The sequence below is a fragment of the Ochotona curzoniae genome, unplaced genomic scaffold, assembly GCF_017591425.1.
Source record: "Ochotona curzoniae isolate NIBS_2020 unplaced genomic scaffold, NIBS_Ocur_1.0 scaffold_4506, whole genome shotgun sequence".
In the NCBI taxonomy this organism is placed as follows: domain Eukaryota; kingdom Metazoa; phylum Chordata; class Mammalia; order Lagomorpha; family Ochotonidae; genus Ochotona; species Ochotona curzoniae.
Window position 1 is genome coordinate 59,660,519 of NW_024467119.1, and position 19,198 is coordinate 59,679,716.

At 43.5% G+C, this 19,198-nt stretch overlaps 1 protein-coding gene across 2 annotated transcripts; it reads right to left on the reverse strand.

Annotated features, from left to right (window-relative positions):
* Positions 1-1,220: 1,220 nt before the first annotated feature.
* Positions 1,221-18,059, reverse strand: PGRMC2 (progesterone receptor membrane component 2). Of its 2 annotated transcripts, XR_005882344.1 has the most exons (4): positions 17,589-18,006; positions 5,026-5,181; positions 3,125-3,335; positions 1,221-2,240 (listed from the first exon to the last, which is right to left on the reverse strand). XR_005882344.1 is itself a non-coding variant. In XM_040966916.1 (3 exons), the coding sequence occupies exons 1-3, from the start codon at positions 18,004-18,006 to the stop codon at positions 3,238-3,240; spliced, it is 672 nt and encodes a 223-aa protein (XP_040822850.1). In that variant the 5' UTR covers positions 18,007-18,059; the 3' UTR covers positions 1,221-3,237. The 2 variants fall into 2 exon arrangements, 1 of the variants encoding a protein (XP_040822850.1); XM_040966916.1 differs by having other exon boundaries at positions 1,221-3,335; positions 17,589-18,059.
* Positions 18,060-19,198: the final 1,139 nt, after the last annotated feature.

The following is a 19,198-nucleotide window of genomic DNA, read 5'->3' on the forward strand; positions in this document are numbered from 1 at the left end:
CCTCCGTGGGTGGCAGGGACCAACTACTCCTTACTGAGTGCTCCAGCAGGAAGCTGGACTTGGAGTGGAGCCAGGACTTCAAACAGTGAAGTCAGGTGATCTTGGAGCTTGTTCGCCTCAGCTGATAATCTGCTGATAACTGACCTTAATGGAACTAGTCACAAGCTGTCTTTAAGCATGTTAGTTTCACTGGGAGGAATTAGAATGGAATTAATATTCCACTAGTCTTTCTGTATGTTCAAATCCTAGTGATATTTCAACTAAACAAAATAAATAAATAAATAAATAAAAACCAAATTCAAAAGGCAGAGTTACAGGGAGAAGTCTTCCATCTGTTGGTTCACTCAGCAAATGGCCACAGCGGTCACAGCTGGACGAGGTAAAGCTAGGAGCTTCACCCACGCCTGCTATGTGGGTGTAGGAACTCCAAACACTTGGGCCATCCTCTGTTGCTACTCTTCCAGGAACCTTAGCAGGGTGAGAACTTGACAGGAGGCTGAGAAGCTGGGACTTGAACCAGCACCCTCAGGATACTCGTCCCCACAGGCTGCAGCTTAACCCACTGTCATAGTACCAATCCAGATCACTATTAACTCTAGTTTTCTACAACACAGGCTAGTGGAGGGATGGTGAGATTCTGCTGATCTCAGCCAGCAGGTGGGACTGCTGTGGGGAAATCTGAGCATTCTCAGCCGTGCAGCCCAGGCCTTAGCTGTGGGTTCCACTCTTCAGAGAAACTGGCCAGGACACAATGCGGAGCTTACCTGGTGACACAATCAAACGATAATCTAAACAGTGACCTAAAGTTTGTCCTTTGCCCAAAGTCACACTTCATATTTCTATATGAAACCTGGTTTTAAACTCAGAAACTCTAGGGAAGTTTAAAGAATGATACAAAGCAGGATGAAAGTGGTCCATTTCAACTTCATGACAAGCACGGACAGGAGATGACAGTGTGGTGTTTCGCAAGTGTGTCTTATTGCAAGAATTACCAGAGGCCTTCCTCTCAGGTGAGATTCTGGCTCGGGGGTGGAAGGTGTGGACGGGAGCTGAGAACCTGCCTTTGAAGCACCACAGGGGATTCTAAACATCAGGTGAGTGTGGAAAGCACTGACCACGGTGAGGCTGGGGGAGGGATAACAGGGACAACACTGCCACAGCTCTGGTCCCAGTATCAAAGACTTCCTGAAAACGAGAAACATTCCATTGAAATTGAGGAGTTATCTATAGAACACTGTTTATTTCAAGTCCAAAACACAAAATTACTCATTTTTCTTAACAGATCACATAATTTGTACTGCATGAATATTTAGGGTTTCCTACTCACAAGTGCAGATTTACTCTTGAAACTTAGGCTCCAATGATTCATATAGGTCAGCCTACTACAGAGGACATGTACTTTTAACAATTGGTTTAGAGGACACTGCACATAAAAACACACAGCATTCATGGACACTCTTCATCTTCACAACCAATCTCTGGCAGAGATGTGCCTCAACATCGTAATTGTCAACACAACATCTGAAGATTGAATAGATCGGAGTAGTTTTACATACTATAACTCACTGCTCTTAAGTTTCCCTTTCTTCCTCAGCTTCTGCATGTATTAAGTGGGTCTTTCTTGAACTGGTAACTTGTTAACTTGCCTTTTTTGTTGCAACTTGCACTCCTCACGAAATCAGATTGGCATAAATAGGGCTTTTTCAACCTAAACATTAAGGATTTAATGCCTATGAGTGAGGTACCCTTTACATTGTTTGTGTCCAGTAACTTCTGTCTGGAGTGCTATCACTTCTAGCATGATCACTTGGCATCAGATTATAAAATAAAAATATGTACATTCTAATATATCGATTCTTACCTGAATAATCTCAGTTCTCTTGAGAATGTTCCACAAAAGTGGAATTTTTTCCAAAAGTTACACTGAAAGTGGTACAATGTGTACAACCTGGTTAACCAGTGCTTGCTTCTTATTTCAAGATTTTTTCTTATCCTGAATCAAATCCACAATCTTACTATTGCATCATAATGCACTGGCAATTTTATATATAAAATCCAACTCGGGCTTATTTTGGTTTATTGTACATGCTTTATTAAAATGGTACTTGTATTTACAGTATCTGCAGAGTTCCTTCCCAGACGCTCTCACACACATTCAGACTCACCCACACAGCCATCCACGTCGCAGTCCCACGCACCCTCACCGGGCAGATGTGAGGATAGCCTCCCGAATTAGGCAGCTGTTGGGGGATAAGAGTTGTTGATTTTTCTTTTCTTCTTTTTTTTTTTTTTGAAAAGAGAAAAGCATGGGGAACGCATTTGGCCAACACAATGCTAATTAAGTTTGTGTATATTAACATATATGGCAGTTAACACTGAATACTCCTTTTACATTCTTCATACACAGAATGATGTCAAGGTTTTGTGGTCAACAGAAAATTCTAACTTCAGTCTCAATGCTGCTTGTAGTGACCTCAGAATTCATATGGGGGTTTCCCTAAAAATAATTCAAGTCTATGTAAGTGAAATAAGGCACAATTAATATTGATCTGACCTAGGGGAAGGGGAGGGAAGAGATAAACAGGTTTCAAATGATTTTACTGTTGGAGAATTAACTGACTTTAAACCCACTTGAAACCTCATCTCCTGATTTACAAAGATTTCTTAGAAGTGTTTTTGTTTTTCCTCCCCTGACAAAGTCCAAACAGAAAAGTTTCGGAATTGATATTTTAACTTCTCTGTAGTCCTAAATACTCAAGCTGATGTGCACACCCACTTTCCCTGCCATGGTCTCCTCCCTTCTCAATGCTAAAATAAAGAACCACGGCACATTAAACAGGCATCCTTTGTGTTTCGAGGAGATCTGTACATTTCAGTAGCAAATACATTTCTGGTTGTCTTTGACATATTTGAAATTAAAAAAAAAATCAAAGAAAAAAAAGAGGAGGGAGGGGAGATTGTGTGACTTTCTTGCTCCTTAAAAAAAAAAAAATCCCTGTCTCCTTTCAGGATGAGGAAGCCCCATCAGACATTACAAATACCTGCCACCACTGGGTCTGGCAGTACAAAGAACGTCTAGTATTCAAATCTTCATAGTGAGATTCAAATTTATCTTGTACACAACCTGTTGAGTGTTTTTTGCAGGAGGTGAATCAAACCCAAAGACGTTGGGCATTCTGTGAAAGGGAGTTAAGAATTGCAGTTCTGAAGGCCCCTGACTTTGGTTGTCCACAAAGTTCAATCCTGTTTATTGTGATCCTTGGTATCTTCTTCATCTGTGTATTCTGATGGTTCTTCTCCTGGTTTTAGCAGTCTGCCCACATAATCGTATTTTTCTGAAAGATACAGCAAAAGTAGTCAGAAACAATGAGCTTTGTTTTCCTGTCCCATTACTCTTGGGAAGAAGGGCTTTTGCCTCTTCTACAATCAAACAGGATCAGTGAAGTTCTTCCTATTGCTTCATCATGCCTGGCTTTTACCCACACATAAACCTGAACAAGTTGAAATGGGACCCCAGACTCCTGAAGACTTGGGAATCACTCTTTGCAATAAGAGTGCTCTGTACCAGTGGTTCTTAGTCGGACAAAACACCAGAATCACTTGGATATCTTGAGAAAAAATATGTCTGTCACAGACCTATCTCAGACCTACACCACCCCTATCTTGGGCCGGGCCTTGAGACTTGTGCCCCTGAAGCTGCTCCAAGGCACGCTGAGAAACCCCACAGTTCTTGAACTCTTACTAGCCCCAAAGTATTCTAAACATGAGCTGGCAACAAAAGGAATTCACAATTATTTAAAATCTATAAATATGTTGCACTTTATGAAGAAGATGAAAACAATTCAAGAGTAATGTTTTGCAGCAGAGTCTGACAAGAGGAAATGGCTTTCTTGGCTCTGAAGAAGGGAGAGTGGGTGGTGGCTGAGGGCACGAGTCACATGGGAGGCAGATCTTCCCGGGAGATCCTCTTGAGGTGATGCCACTAGTCCTCAAATTAATAAACTGAATGAGAAACTAAAAATCCATTTGTTGCTTGTTACTGTGTGTTTCGGGGTCTGTTTGTAATGCCTGTCACACTAGTATTCTTTCCTCTTATCAAACTTTCTTCTTAGATGTGTTAATGTTTAATTTAGAACCTTATTCTTAAGTGATACAGGATTAGTTATTTCTTGATCAAGAATTCAAATGAATTAACCAAGGCTCAGAGAATTAACTGTCAAGGGATTAAGAAAGGTGACTGCTTCATAAAGCAGAAATAACCCAAGTGCCAAGAAGCTACAAGAGCAGTTCCAAGGGATACAGGGGTCAGACAACCAGCTGACACAGTGTTACAAAGGCACTAAACTGATGTCACAAGGGCTTAATACAGGGGAGCAGTGTTTTTTCTTTATCATTTAAGGAAAAGACCAATAAAATCATTTTAGAATAAACTATAGTTGAGCTATCATTAATCATTTACATTTTAAATATAAGCCTTTTGAAAGACTGATTGATTTATTTGAAAGGCAAAGCAATGGAAAGCAAAAGCCAGAAATCTTCCAACTCCTACATGATTGCAACAGAAGAGCTAAAGCCAGGAGCCAGGCAGTCCACCCTGATCTCCCACATGGGTGACACTGGCCCACGTAATCGAACCATCTTCTATAGCCTTTCCACGGGCAACAGCAGGGAGCTAGATTGGAAGGGTAGTAGTTAGGACTCAACCAATACTCTGATAGGGGATGCTGGTGATACCCCTTGTTCTGCTGCATCAACACAGGCCTCATGCTGTGTTTTAAAAACTATATCTTAATCACAAGCCTTTGCAACTATAATTGTCACTTTTTTGTGACATAAGCCGATTTTTACAATTGGACTTAAAAAAATAATTATCACTTATAACTTAATATACATCAATGTTTAAACTAGCAAATAACAATGGCAATGAAAACAGATGACATCTTAGGATTGAAAAGCATGTGAAATGGCATACACTTTCTTTGAACATATATTTAATTTTCCAAAGAATTATAAAAATGAAAGTACCTTTAAATTGCATTTCCCATTCTCGAACACTCTCCATTTGTACTGCATTCAAATCTGAGAGATCATCATATTCATCTCTAAGTGCATCTTTATCTAGGCAAAATGTTGCCAGTCCTCTGGAGGCGTCCCTACCAGCAAATATTCCATATGGTCCCGCTGGAAAAAAAAAAAAGAGTATTTAGACAGTCCAACAATATTTCAATATTTCAGAATATCTCAAAGGCAAACGTCAAACACCAAAACCAAAACACTCCACCCACTATGATTCCTATATGGTACACAGCATTAATTAAACATACATGGACACTAGATGGGACAATGCTGGCACTGTGGCATAGCAGGTACAGCTGCTGCCTACAAGGCTGACAACCCAAACAGGCACTGCTGACAGCCTAGGAGAAGCAGCAGAAGACGGCGAGAGCGCTGGGCCCCTGCGGCTCACACCGGAGACGCAGAGGCTCCTGGCTAAGCTGTGTCCCAGCCCTGGGGAGGGCACAGCAGTTGGAACATCTGTTTCTCCCTCCCTCTCGCTTTCAAATAAACTTAAAAAAACAAACAAACAAAAACCCACAGCAATTTATTTGAAAAGCAGAACTTCATAGAAAAGAGAGTGAAATAAGGAGAGGAAGAGATTCATTCATTTTTACTGGGAAGTCAGATATACAGAGAGGAGGAGAGACAGAGAGAATTATCTTCCATCTGCTAGTTCACTCCCTAAGTGGCTGCAAAGGCCAGAGCTGGGCTGATCTGAAGCCAGGAGCCAGGAGATTCTTCTGGGTCTCCCACGTGGGTGCAGGGTCCCAAGGCTTTGGGCCATCCTCCACTGCTTTCCCAGGCCACAGACATGGAGCTGAAAGGGAAGTAGAGCAGCCAGGATACAAACCAGAGCCCTTATGGGATCCGAGGTTTTTTTTTTTTAAAGATGTATTTATTTTTATTGGGAAGGCAGATTTTCAGAAAAGAGAGACAGAAAAGCTTTGCACCTTCTGGTTCACTCCTCAAATGGCCAGAACTGATAATCCAAAGCCAGGGGCCAGGAACTTCTGGGTCTCCCACACAGGCACAGGGTCCAAGGCTTTGGGCCATCCCCTTCTGATTTCCTAGGCCATAAGAGGGAGTAGATGGGAAGCAGAACAGCTGGGACACAAATTGGCACCCATACAGGATGCCGGAGCTTGCAATGTAAGGATTAGCCACTGAGCCATCAAGCCAGGCTCAAGATTCTGATCTTCTAAATAGATTCACTATGGCATGAAAACTCTCTGCTCAAATACACAATCAAGAGAATACTTCAGTTGTTTGAAACACAGTAATAAGCAATAAATCGAAAATAATCTAATATTCTTTATCAAGATATTGGTTAAATACGTTACACTACAATGAAAATCAGGTAATCCTGGATATCACACTGAAACAAATCCATTCCATAGTAACTAAACAAAGCGATCAGATGGATGCACATAATTTATTTTGAATTAAAATCATATGCATGGATGCATGCTTAATATTTGTAGATGCATAAAAACCAGCAGGAACAACCAAATACTTAGCACTGGCAACATTTCTGGGGAATGGAAGGAGGAAAATTTACTTCACACAAATGGTAAACTGAGGCTATGAAAAAATGAGCTTTACAATAAAAACCTTACATTTTAAGAATTTACACGAAAGGGAGAAAGACAGAGAGAAGAAAGGGCAGCAGGAGAGGTAGCCACGGGCTGTCTCCATTCGTTGATTCACTCTCCAAGCGCCTGGCACAGTTGGGGTGGGACAAGCTGAAGCCAGAAGCCCAGATTCCGTTTAGGTTTTCCACAAGAGTAGCAGTGGCCCCAGCACTTGGGCCGTCACCTGCTGCCTTGCAGGGCATCTGCTGGCGGATGTGTGCGGACTTGCAGCAGGCACTGCAGCCCGGGGTGCGGGCATCGCACCACTGTGCCCCATGGCCACACTATTATAAACCAAACCTCTCTGTGAACTTTCCTCACCTCCGGCTATAGAGCAGACCAAGCAGACTTTTTTCCCTGTTTGATTTTTAAAGAATTAAGTGCTAATAAGCAAGACTTGCAAAATATAGTTTTTTTTTTAAAAGATTTATTTTTATTATTTTTTTTATTGGAAAGGCGGATATACAGAGAGGAGAGACAGAGAGGAAGGAAGATCTTCCGTCCGATGATTCACTCCCCAAGTGAGCGCAACGGCCGATACTATGCCGATCCGAAGCCAGGAGCCTCCTCCGGGTCTCCCACGCGGGTGCAGGTTCCCAAAGCCTTGGGCCGTCCTTGACTGCTTTCCCGGGCCACAGGCAGGGAGCTGGAAGGGAAACGGGGCTGCAGGGATAGAACCGGCGCCCATATGGGATCCCGGGTGTGCAAGGCGAGGACCTTAACCACTTGCGCCACCGCGCCGGGCCCCCAAAATATAGTTTTATGAAAATATTTACTGCCTGTGTTATCCATGTATATGACAAAGGTCGCTGGAAGAAATAATTTAAAAACCAGTCACTGCCTTCACTGTTGTGAACAACAATCAATAAAGAAGGCTTGCTGCCCTAAAGGAATAAAATATTTTCTAATTGAAGTAGCAAGCAGAAAAAGCTAGAAATTCTTTCTTAAATGTGCAGAGAAATGATTATATCAATAGTTATTTTTGAAAGTGTTTAGAAAGTCAAAAGTTGGGCCCGGCATGGTAGCCTAGCGGCTAAATCATCGCCTTACATGTGCTGGGATCCCATAAGGGTGCTGGTTCATATCCTGGCAGCTCCACTTCCCATCCAGCTCCCTGCATGTGGCCTGGGAAAGCAGTAGAGGATGGCCCAAAGCCTTGGACCCTGCACCTTTGTGGGAGACTCAGAAGAATCTCCTGGTTCCTGGCTTTGGATCAGCTTAGCACTGTAGCCATTTGGGGAGTGAATCAGCATATGGAAGATCTTTCTACCTCCTGTTCTCCCTTTAAATCTGCCTTTCCAATAAAGTAAATAAATCTTAAAAAAGAAATAATAAAGTCAAATGTTATATATTAAAAAGTATCTGTACCTTTTAAAGCCAGAAATCAGTTTCATTTAAGACAAAAATCTAAGCACTTATGCACATTAATTACAATTAACACTGTACCATAAATTTCACAAGATGTCAGAGATTCTTTATAAAGTTTATAGCATGGTTCAACAAGTGGCATTGCCAGTAATTTTGAAATTAATGCCATTACTGACACATTACCATGCCAATAAAGGTAATACTTAAAGTACCTCTAAATCTTCTTTCTTCTCATTCTTAAATATTTATCACTTAATAATTTATATATTTTCTCTCAATGGATATACTCATAATTTGGCCATTCTCTTATTACTATAAACTTAGGCTATTTTATTTTGTCATACTTACAAATGTACCACTGGGATACAATTTGCCCTCGGCCACCATTTGTAGCTTTCAAACTTTGCTCATCATCTCAACTAACATTCAAATATGTCTTGGGCATTTGGAAAACAACTGAATATTATCTTTACTTGCAGTATGAAATAAAAGTTCATTATGTGGGAGAGGATTACAATTTGGGGAAATGATAATTTCTAAAGCAAGAATGGCCAACCCTAAAGTGAGTGGTCTATTTTAAACAATTTTTATTTTTAAAATTTCTGATTAGTTAATATTTAGTTCGTAGCTACCATTTCTGTGAGTTGCCTTTTTTTTCTTCAGAACTCTACATGCTTTGTTAAAGGTGATCAAAGATAAACTCATCTAAAGAGGAACTGGTACGATTTCTACGAACTGATAGAGAAACAAGGACTACCAAAAAGAAAAACATCTGTAAATACTGCTATATAACCTCCTAATAACGACAGGACTGTGCTTCAAACAGAGACCATGCAGAAGGAAACACATAGCAGGAAAAATAAAACCTAGCAATGCTGTCAAACCTACATGCGCTTTCTTTCTAAAACATCTGAGCAATTCTTTCTGAAGAATTTCCCAGCCACCTCACGTTCCTCTCAGCATTTCGCAAAGTTGAAGGAACAGATTTTGCCTTCCCCACTTGGCAGATGAAAACTAGGAGCAGAGGCCACTGGCGACTTACAGAAGGGCCCGCACCATTCCCACTGTTCTAACTGCAGCACTCCCTCGTTACCTGAGGGCTTCAAAGACCCACAAGCCCGAAGGTGGAATGACAGCCCTCAACACTGGAGAAGGCCGCCAAGCACACAATCCCAGGGGCCTGGAAATGTTACAATACTGAAGCCAAAAGAGAATGAACAGTGAAGCTGGAGGCCACAGTAGCTTTCGTGCCATTTGGTCTTCTCCAGTAAATGTCCCTGTCAACTTTCGGAAGTAGCAACACTGAATAAATGTAAAGTGACAGAGACATAGCCCCTATTCCCTAACCTGGAGTGTAGCTGTCTTTTCTTCAAGTTCAGAATTTCCCTCAAGAAACATTTAATTTATGAAATGCCCTTTCGATAAAGAATATAACATGAGGCACTAGAGTTTCAAATGGAAAGGGTGTCAAGTAAGGAGATTTTGGAGTTTCATAAAATGACTTCCCCGCATCTGTAATATAACCACAAGCGGTATCAAGGAGTACACAGTATCTTCCCATTCCACTACCCCCTTCCATAGCCAACATTAGTGTTCCCAAGTGACAATTACACTTGGCTATCCACAATACTAAAACAACAGGTAACTTCCCAAACAAAGCAAAGCTGAAATAATATTAAGTCTGTGGGATCGTATAATCAATGGAAAAAGGATACATTATATAAATTAATCTGGCTTTTATAATGAAGGCTCATTTAGACATTAATATAATATTGATACAATAGATTCACAATTTAAAAAAATTAATAGCATTATTCAAAGCAGAGCCTCTTGTTTTATACAATAAACGCTATAGGACATAATTTTAAAGATAATTTTATTTTAAATACACAGCACTATATACCAAAATAACACCATATTATTTAAAACACAGATGTTATAATTGGTTGATTTAAAATCAACCCAACTTGTTAAGATTTTTAAAAGTTCAAAAATCAATTAAACCTACTGTTTCTTATATACTAAAATGGCTTACTTTAATTCAAAAAGGCAACGTATGTTCATTGAAGAACAGTGTGTTAAGAGTAATTTAACGTGGAGTTGGCATAGAGGATTTAGCTGCCACTTGCAGTGCTGAAATCCCATATGGGTTGGCAGTGTGAGTCCCAACTACTCTCCATCTGACCAAGCTTGCTGCTAATGTGCCTGGCAGGGCAGTGGAAGATGGTCCAAGTGCATGGTCCCCATCAACCGATGTGGCAGACCAGGATGTAGTTCCAGGCTCCTGCCTGGCCAAGACCTGGCTGTTGTAGTCATTTAGGCAATAAAGCACTTGAAAGATCTCTGTCACTCTGCCTTTCAAATAAACAAGTAAGTCTATAGAGAAAAAAACTTCTAAGTTCATTAAAGTTAACAAACAGCTCAGTTTTCTAGCTTATTTTGGCCTGTCTTTTAAAATGCCTCTAGTATTTATATAAAATGGACAAATTATTTTATCCACCTTAGGTTGAGTGCAAACTAGATAACCTGAAGAAGTTATTCAAAAATACTATGATTTAATAAGAGACTAAAAATCCAAACTTGTTTGTGAAATGCAAATTAGAGGGCTGTCAGCAACACTATGGCTTGGGCTTACAGCGTGGCCCCAGGACTCAGGTGTTGAGGGGAGAAGGGATGGCTTTCAAAAGCTGAAACTCCCATGTTTGTGCCACTTGTGGGACTGGGACTCGAGTCAATCCATACAGACTGAGAATTTTAAGGTGAAAGAACAGCTTGGATTCAAATATCTATAGGATGAATCAACAATGAAGAAAATAAACAGTGTTGGGAGAAGAGAGTCAGTCTAATGATGTTGGGACAAGGAAACAGTAGAAGTTGGAGTTTTATGTCTTAAAGCACAATCAATCCCCAATAGCACTAAAAAACAGAAACCATGCAAAGTACTACAGAAAACAGATTATAACCTTTAAGTGCAAAAAGCGTTTAAGAATGATACACAAGCAGTAGCTATAAGAGAAAAGGTGACTTTGACTGTCTAAAACCAAAACTTTCTGCATGTTTCAAAACACACCAAAAATAAGCTAAGGAAACAAAATGGAAAAAGCATTTGAAGCAAAGGCTGATTTACTTTATAACGAACACCTGTAGTCAAGGAGCGATCAATATCATAATAATAATTATTACTCATGCATCCAAAAGAATGAGATAGCCTTCTATGCTGATATGAAAGACTCCTAATACTAAAAATATTGTTAGAGGTATGTACACTATGCTATAATTAGTGTGGAGGAAGGCACATGGCCACATGTTTGTACTTGCATGGAAGAGCGCCGGGACAATGTTCACACTGGCTCCTGGTGTCTATGGTATGGGACACAGTGGCTGGGGAATTCTTGAAGAGAGGACTCTTACTTTTCACTGGATAACCTTTTGACTTTTCTGTTTGAAATATGTACTGCCTGATACATTAAACAAACCAACAAAAAGAACCTAACATGAAGCCTTCATTTGAAACACACCCCAAACCATTCCACAGGAACACTTTTACAACCTAGTCTCCCGGAATGGCATAGGAAATACCCCAAGAAACAAAACAGAAACAATCCAGAACTGCTGAAGCGAAGTTCATACTCAAAATTAAGAAAGGAAGACGTGGAAGATAAGAAGGAAACATCGAGAGACATGTAGAACAATGTGAAAAGCTAATAGGTGTTCATCGCTCCAGTGGAAGGAAAAGATGGAGGACGTAATACTGCCTGCAAGATATCTATAGAAAGCATGTGAAAAAGGACAGGCTTTTCTAATCCATGATAAAAATTATGTTTGACTAAAGTTCTTACATTATTCAGGACAGAATAGTGTTATACTACAGCAAAATCTTGGAAAATTGCATCCCATACCCAACAGAATGTATCAAAATCAAAAGACAGAAATTCGGGCCTGGCACAGTAGCCTAGTGGCTAAAGTCCTCGCCTTGCATGCTCTGGGATCCTATATGGGTGCTGGTTTGTATCCTAACTGCTCCACTTCCTAACCACCTTTCTGCTTGTGGCCTGGGAAAGCAGCAGAGGATGGCCCAAAGCCTTAGGGCCCTGCACCTGTGTGAGACACTGGCTTTAGATCAGTTTAGCTCTGGCTGTTGTGGCCACTTGGGGAGCGAACCAACAGATAAAAGATCTTTCTCTCTGTAAATCTTCCTTTCCAATAAAAATAAGTAAGTCTTTAAAAAGAAAAAAGAGGGCCCGGCGCGGTGGTGCAAGTGGTTAAGGTCCTCGCCTTGCACGCCCGGGATCCCATACGGGCACCGGTTCTATCCCTGCAGCCCCGCTTCCCTTCCAGCTCCCTGCCTGTGGCCCAGGAAAGCAGTCGAGGACGGCCCAAAGCCTTGGGACCCTGCACCTGTGTGGGAGACCCGGAAGAGTCTCCTGGCTTCGGATCGGCATAGTATCGGCCGTTGCGCTCACTTGGGGAGTGAATCATCGGACAGAAGATCTTCCTCTCTGTCTCTCCTCTCTGTATATCCGCCTTTCCAATGAAAAAATAATAAAAATAAAATCTTTAAAAAAAAAATAAAAGAAAAGAAAAAAAAAAAAGAAAAAAAAATAAATCTTAAAAAAAAAAAAAGAAAAAAGAAATTGGGAGGCATACTACATCAATCTGAGAAGGGAAGTAAGTGGGAAAAGATGCAAAATCAAACAAGGCATTGGAAAAGCAATGGGAGATGGCCCAAGTACTTGGGCTCCTGTCACGCACAGGACAGGCTGGGCCAGAGTTTCTAGCTCCTGGTTTTGGCCCAGGCTGGGTTACTGTGGCTAGGCAGGGAGTGAACCAGTGACTGGAAGGGCTCTCTGTAACTCTCTCAGATAAATAAGCACACTTTTTTTTTTTTAAAGCAAGGATTTCAAAATGCTTTTGCACAAAAATCTTGATTTCATTTTGTGAACTTCTTGAAGTACCCACATAGGTTATTTAAAAGAAAAAAATAATGTATCAGATTGATCAAAAGCAAAGGAGTGGAAAGAGAAATACTGGAACTAATTGATACTGAAGCCAAATACAAAAATAAAGATTAGGACGCCTGAAGTATGATCAGTTCTCCACATGGCACTAAATGGCTCTGAACTCACCCAGTATCCCTAGGTAAGTGAGCACAGAAAAAACTTGGCCTCAGCACACTCTCGGTGCTTGATTTTGTATGGCTGACTTCCTCAGGTTTTTGCTTTAAATACCACCTGCCTCTTCTTAATCTAATATGTAAACAGACTTTATCTAAATAGTCTTTTGCTATCCCCTATTACATATCCTATTAATTTCCTTCATAGCATATTTAATTACATGTAATTGAAATGCTTGTTTATTACCTATTTTGTTCAATAAATCACTGACTCTATGAGGATATGCATGCGTCTGTTTCCAAGACTGTTAATGCCACGTCTCAAAGCATCTTATTTAAGGTTTTACTGTAATTCCTTCTTAGTACTACAAAGAGAGCTGAAACCCCAAGATTCTGAGACAGGATATATAGGCTGCAAGAGAGGGCAGGAGTCTGTGTAGAGAGGGAAGAGTGATCTGTGTCAGATAGGTAAAAGAATTTGAATGTGGGCCCCCATGGTGACACAGCAAGCTAATCATCCTCTTGTAGCAACAGCACCCTGTCAACACTGCTTTGTGTCCCAGCTGCTCCACTTCCAAACCTGCTCCCTGGGAAGGAAGTGGAAGATGGCTCGCGTGCTTGGGCCCCTGCACATACGTGGGTGACAGGATTAAGTCCCTGACTTCAGACTGGCTTAGCCACAGCCATTTGGTGAGTGAACTAGCAGTAGACTTCTCTGGCTCTCCTCTCTTACACAATCTGCCTTCTAAATAAAAACAAAATACATCTTTTAAAAAAAATACATGATGATGTGATACAATGGGAAGGGAAGATCTACAAAGCCAGCTACACTTGGGCTGGATTTCTATTTGTTGACTTTGGGGTTCAATTTCCATATCTATAAAACAGGAACATTGCCATCTCATACAACTGTTTGAAAACTAAATGGGATTATGGGCTTAATAACTGGAGATTCCTCCACTTATCCTGACCTCTAGAATCAACTGGTGTTCAATGGAAAGTTATTCTTTAGTATCTGCAGGGCACTGGTTCCAGGAATCCTAATAGATAATATCTATGGATGTGCAAGACCTTATATAAAATAATGCAGTTGCATATAACCTATACACATTCTCCTATTTATTTCAAATCACCTCTAGTTTACTTACAATGCTTATAAAAGTTTGTGCCTCATCAGTTTCAGGAGCAACCACAGTAGTCCTGACAATCTAACAAATGAAAGAGTTTCAAGGCAAACACTGCTGCAACAAGGAGTGTTGGAGAAAGACAGAATCTGTGAAACAGGAGGTTACAGCAGGGCATGCTGAAACACCACTTCATCCACGTATAATTAGCATGGTGCTTAGTGTGAGGCAAATTCAAGTATAATGTTTTTGAACTTTTTATAAAAATGTATTTTCAATCCAAGACTGGCTGAATTCGCAGATGAAGTGATGCATATATGTAGTCTATAAAATACACTGTCAGTCATGTGGCTGAGCACATATGTGGCTAGTGTTACATTCAAGTTTACTTAGCCACTTGTGGCTACCATATTGGTAAGCAAAACATAAAGTCATGAAAGTATGTTTCTTTGAGGTTTTATTATGGGAGGAACCAGTGTGACAGTTGAGTGGCTAAACCCTCACTTTCATGCCCACGATCCCATATGAGCGCCAGTCTGTGTCCTGGCTGCTCCACTTCCCATCCAGCTCCCTGCTTGTGGCCTGAAAAAGTAGTGGAGGATGGTCCAAAGCCTTGGGACCCTGCATCTATGTGAGAGATCCAGAACAATCTCCTTGCTACTGGCTTTGAATCAGATCAGCTCCAGCTGTGTGTGGCCATCTGGGCAGAAATAAGATATTTCTCTTTGTATCTCTCTTTCTCTGTAAATCTGCTTTTGCAATAAAAATATATCTTTAAAGAAAAATAAATCCTTATGGGAATTGAGGAACACATAAAGAAAAGCAACAGTAAGATTTTCTATACGTTTATACTAAAATGTGATTTTCCAGAAACACTGTAGGTAACTTCTGTGTTCAAATAGGACAAGAGTACTTCCCTACCAAACTGTTGTGGAAATGGTAAGTTAATGGATACAGTAGGTCCTTAACAAATTCTGCTTCCTTTTTCCTCCCATATTCATCCCTATCTGACCACACTTTATTAGCCAAGTGCCTGGCCTGTTATTAAATATTGACAAATGCAGTTAATGTTAACTGTTTGCCAAACTGTTTACTGTGTTGAATTGTCAACACTTAGTTTTTAAGAATCTAAACTTCAAAAATAAAAATATGTCCCTCATTATGGAAACAGATCTCAGAAAATGAACCCTAAAATAATGATTGTGAAATGGCAGGTTAGGTATTGGTTATGCATAGAAACTAGGTTTTGCAGCTCTCTCAGCTTATTCTTTTAAGTTCCTTACATACGGCATGCTGCATCTAAGTTATTCTGCTACAAACCTGGTTACCTTATTTCAGGATGGAAATAAAAATTAAAAGCAAAACTGAACATATAGCTCATTCATCAGCAGGATTTTCCTTCAAGTCTTTCATAACGTGCTTCCAGTTTTTATTAACACGAACTACCATGTTTTAAGCCCAGTAAGCCATGTAGCTACCTTCAAGCTTCCTTTCAGTTGTTGATCAATAGCTAGCATAAAGTAATACTTGGGATGGTCACTGGGGCCTGGGGCTGGTGGAAGTCATCCACAAGTGCCTCCCTGTGGCTGAGTGGAGCCCCCCCCCCACACGGGCGCCTCAGGAAATCCACCCCCTGGCCCACCTGTGTCTCTCACCTCAGCTCTTAGTTTGTCACACAGCATTTGCCACTGTAGGCTGCCAAGCTTAGTTTATGACTACCTATTTTCAGATAGCTGTAAAGTTTAACGTGCGGGAGAACTCACACTTCTATCTAGCACTTCGCTGTTGTGTAATCTATAGTACATGTCTAAAGCTGAACACCATCTCTTATCCCTGAACGCTGTAATATCCACTGGGACAAAATACTACGAAAATCCTTGATTAAAAATTTCCTTTGCTCTGCATACACTTCAGTAAGCAAAAGTATTACGTAAACTGATATATGCAATAGATGTCTGGTATTCATACAGAAACAGAGGCAAACAAATATCTTTATGCCACCAGAGATACAACTAAGAAATAAAGTTAATAATTTTTAACACTGAAAATCTCCAATTTCTTATGTCTCTTCCAATCAAATGACAAAACAAAGTATTCCCCAAATACCTTCCATGCACTAAGCAATAAACCTTACGGCCTAACAGATGAGAGCAAGGGAGAGGTGGCTTGTCCCTGGCCCACAGCCCCTTTGACTGGAAAGCTGCGATGCACTCTTTCCACTAAGTCACTTTAGACCTCTACTTTTATGACTCTGTTTGTAGTCATTTTTTTCTCCCAAATCTTATTCATCACTGCACAGCCAGGATGTACAGTGTGTTGCTCAATTCTTAAGGAATGGCGATAGGTTCCTTGAATCTGAAGCTTATTAGCATAATCTGAAGCGTAAGCTTCAACTACATTGTGAAAGGGCTTCACCACCAACAGCTCTCTGAAAGCAAATTGCAAAAATCTTTAACTCGCTGAACTGGTACAAGCAGGGTACGGATCTAAAGTTCCTCCAAGTTTTTTCCTTCTTTTTTCTCCTAAGTTCGGCTAACTAAAAACACAGTAGTAGGTCATTATGATCTTATCTGAATTTGAATGTTCACTTTCCCACCAGCAAAAAAGAAAATTGTCACACAGGTAAAACGAAGGGAGAGGAAAAAAGAGGGGGAGGTAAAAAGTAACAAGCAGAGAGAGAGCCAGGCACGCCTGCTGCGTGTATGTGTTCCACCCCGAGGACTCGGGGCGAGTAGCCTGGCCCCCATATTTAAGTAGGATCTGCTTTCTCGTCAGTCCTCATCCCAGACACTGTTAATCTTGGAAAGCATCTCAGACACTGCTTCTCCGAATGCAGTTCCCAGACTTGAAGGCTGGGACCTGAAACTACGTGTCCTTAAACATGGCCCTGTGAGGAGTGGTAGCGAGCCCAAAGAGCGAGCCAGATCCGTGGCAAGGGTTAAAAGTACAAATTACGAGGGTCTAAAACTTGGGAGGCCCTAAGTTTGGACACCGTCCCTCCCTCCCGCCCACACCCATCCCAGGAAACTAAGCATGCTCAAGGAGAGGTGGACGTCCGACGGGCAACAACGACAAGGATTCTGGAACACTCAGCTGAAGCACGGGCTGCATGGAACGAAGCTGGGGGGCCCCGCGACCCGGCTCCTCGGGGGCCCAGGGGCACGCCGAGCCTGCGGGGGCGGCCGGGGGCGTGGGGAGGGCCGGCCCAGGCGCGCGGGTCCCGGCTACGGCAAGGCTGGGGCCTCCCGAATCCGAACGGGCCGTCCTCCCGCTCCCCGTCCAGCTCCTCCTCACCCGGGCCGTAGAACTTGCTGCCTTTGGTCACGTCGAAGACTTTCCCATTGACCGCGAGCAGGATGCGCGGAGTGCGGGACCCGTCGTACTGGCGCAGCTGCTCCAAGCTGAAGTCCCGCTTCTTCATGCGAGGCAGAGAGGCGGCGGGGCTCTCCTCGCCCGTCCCGGCCCCGGCGCCCAGACCCCGGCGCCCCCAGCGCACCCACAGCCGGTAGGCCCCCAGCAGCACCAGCGCCACCAGCGCCACGTTCAGCAGCATCTCCCCGCCCCCCGTCAGGAGCGCCAACGCCGCCGCCGCCCAGCCGCCTCCTTCCGTTGCCGCTCCCGCGCCGCCCGGGCTCTCGCCGCTGCCGTCGCTGCTGCTCTCGCTGCCACTCCCCAGGGTGCCTAGCTTCACGTCCCCATCACCCGCCGCCATCACTGCCCGCGCGCCAGCGCCTTCCTCCTCCTCCCCGCCCCCTGCCCTCCCCCAACCCCAGGCCGGCCCCGCCCATGAGGGGGGCCTCCCAGCCAATCACGGGAGGGCAGGGGGCGGGGTCGGGCAGGCTCCCGATTGGGTGTTGGCGGGGTAACGTTGTCGCGGCTCTCTCCTCGTACCCCTCCCTCCCTGCGCACGCGTGCGACGCCCCGCCCACCTCGTCCCACACTTCCCTGCTTCCGCGGCTCTTTGACACTGACGAGGAGGGCGGATCTGAAGAGGGGCGAGGCTGCGCAGAGCGCGGGCGCGCAGGGGGCGGAGCTAGGCCGCGGTGCGTGCGCGGGTCCCGGAGCGCCACGCGCTCTCTGGTCCTCGGCGGCGTCGGGGGGCGGGGGCGGGGGCGGGTGGAGGTCCCTGCTGTGCGCGTGCGCCCGGTGTCGCGCGGCCCCTCCTAGGCCTGGGTTCGCGTCCGTGCACTCCCGCCTCTTGGCATTCGGGCGCACGTGCGCTGAGGCGGCTGCGGTGGCGGGGGCTCGTGAGAGGGAGGCTAGGTGCTGGGCCGCGGTGTCTGCTGCTCCGCCGGGAGCCGTCGGCCAGGCAGGAGTCGCCCAGAGACTGAGGCGAGGAGCGGGCGGCCCCCGGCGCGTCCAGGATGCACGAAGCCTGCGCTGGGCTTCCCCGATGGGGGCAGTCTGTGTGCCCGCTCGCCTTGGCCCCAAACCCAGTAGCTGCTGTCCCTTTGACAGGATTGCGTTTCGTAGGTTTCATGACTTGAGACTGATCCTAATGTAGGCGGTGGTAGGACGTGATAGGACGGCGTGGTCCTTGTGTTCAGTTTGATGCAGTTTTGTTTCTGGGATGTCTGAGCCTTTCAGATCCTAAGAAATCCCACATGCTCACCTCAGAAACTTCATGTTGGGGACTCCTTTGACCTCTTTCGTGCTGGCTCTGTTGTCTCCATTCTCTATGTCTTCCCACAAGAACCACCTTGGTTCGATGAGTGAGGGTTTTCACTTAATTTTGAGGAACCGGTGGTGTCCAGGAAAGGCAGGGACTAACAGTGGACCTTACAGTAGAGCCAAGGACAGCAACGAGTGGGTCTTTTCACTTTAAGTGAAGAGGAGTACAGCCTGGTTGTCTTTAGTACCAGATTTGGACCATATACGGTGGTGACAGACTTGCAGGTGCTACT

Coding starts and splice junctions, on each gene's coding strand:
- PGRMC2 (XM_040966916.1), bottom strand. CDS start 18,006: ATGGCGGCGGGTGATGGGGACGTGAAGCTAGGCACCCTGGGGAGTGGC. Junction 5,182..17,588: donor CAGCAAGTTCTACGGCCCGG/GTGAGGAGGAGC, acceptor TTTTTTTTCCAG/CGGGACCATATGGAATATTT. Junction 3,336..5,025: donor ATGGGAAATGCAATTTAAAG/GTACTTTCATTT, acceptor TGTATCTTTCAG/AAAAATACGATTATGTGGGC.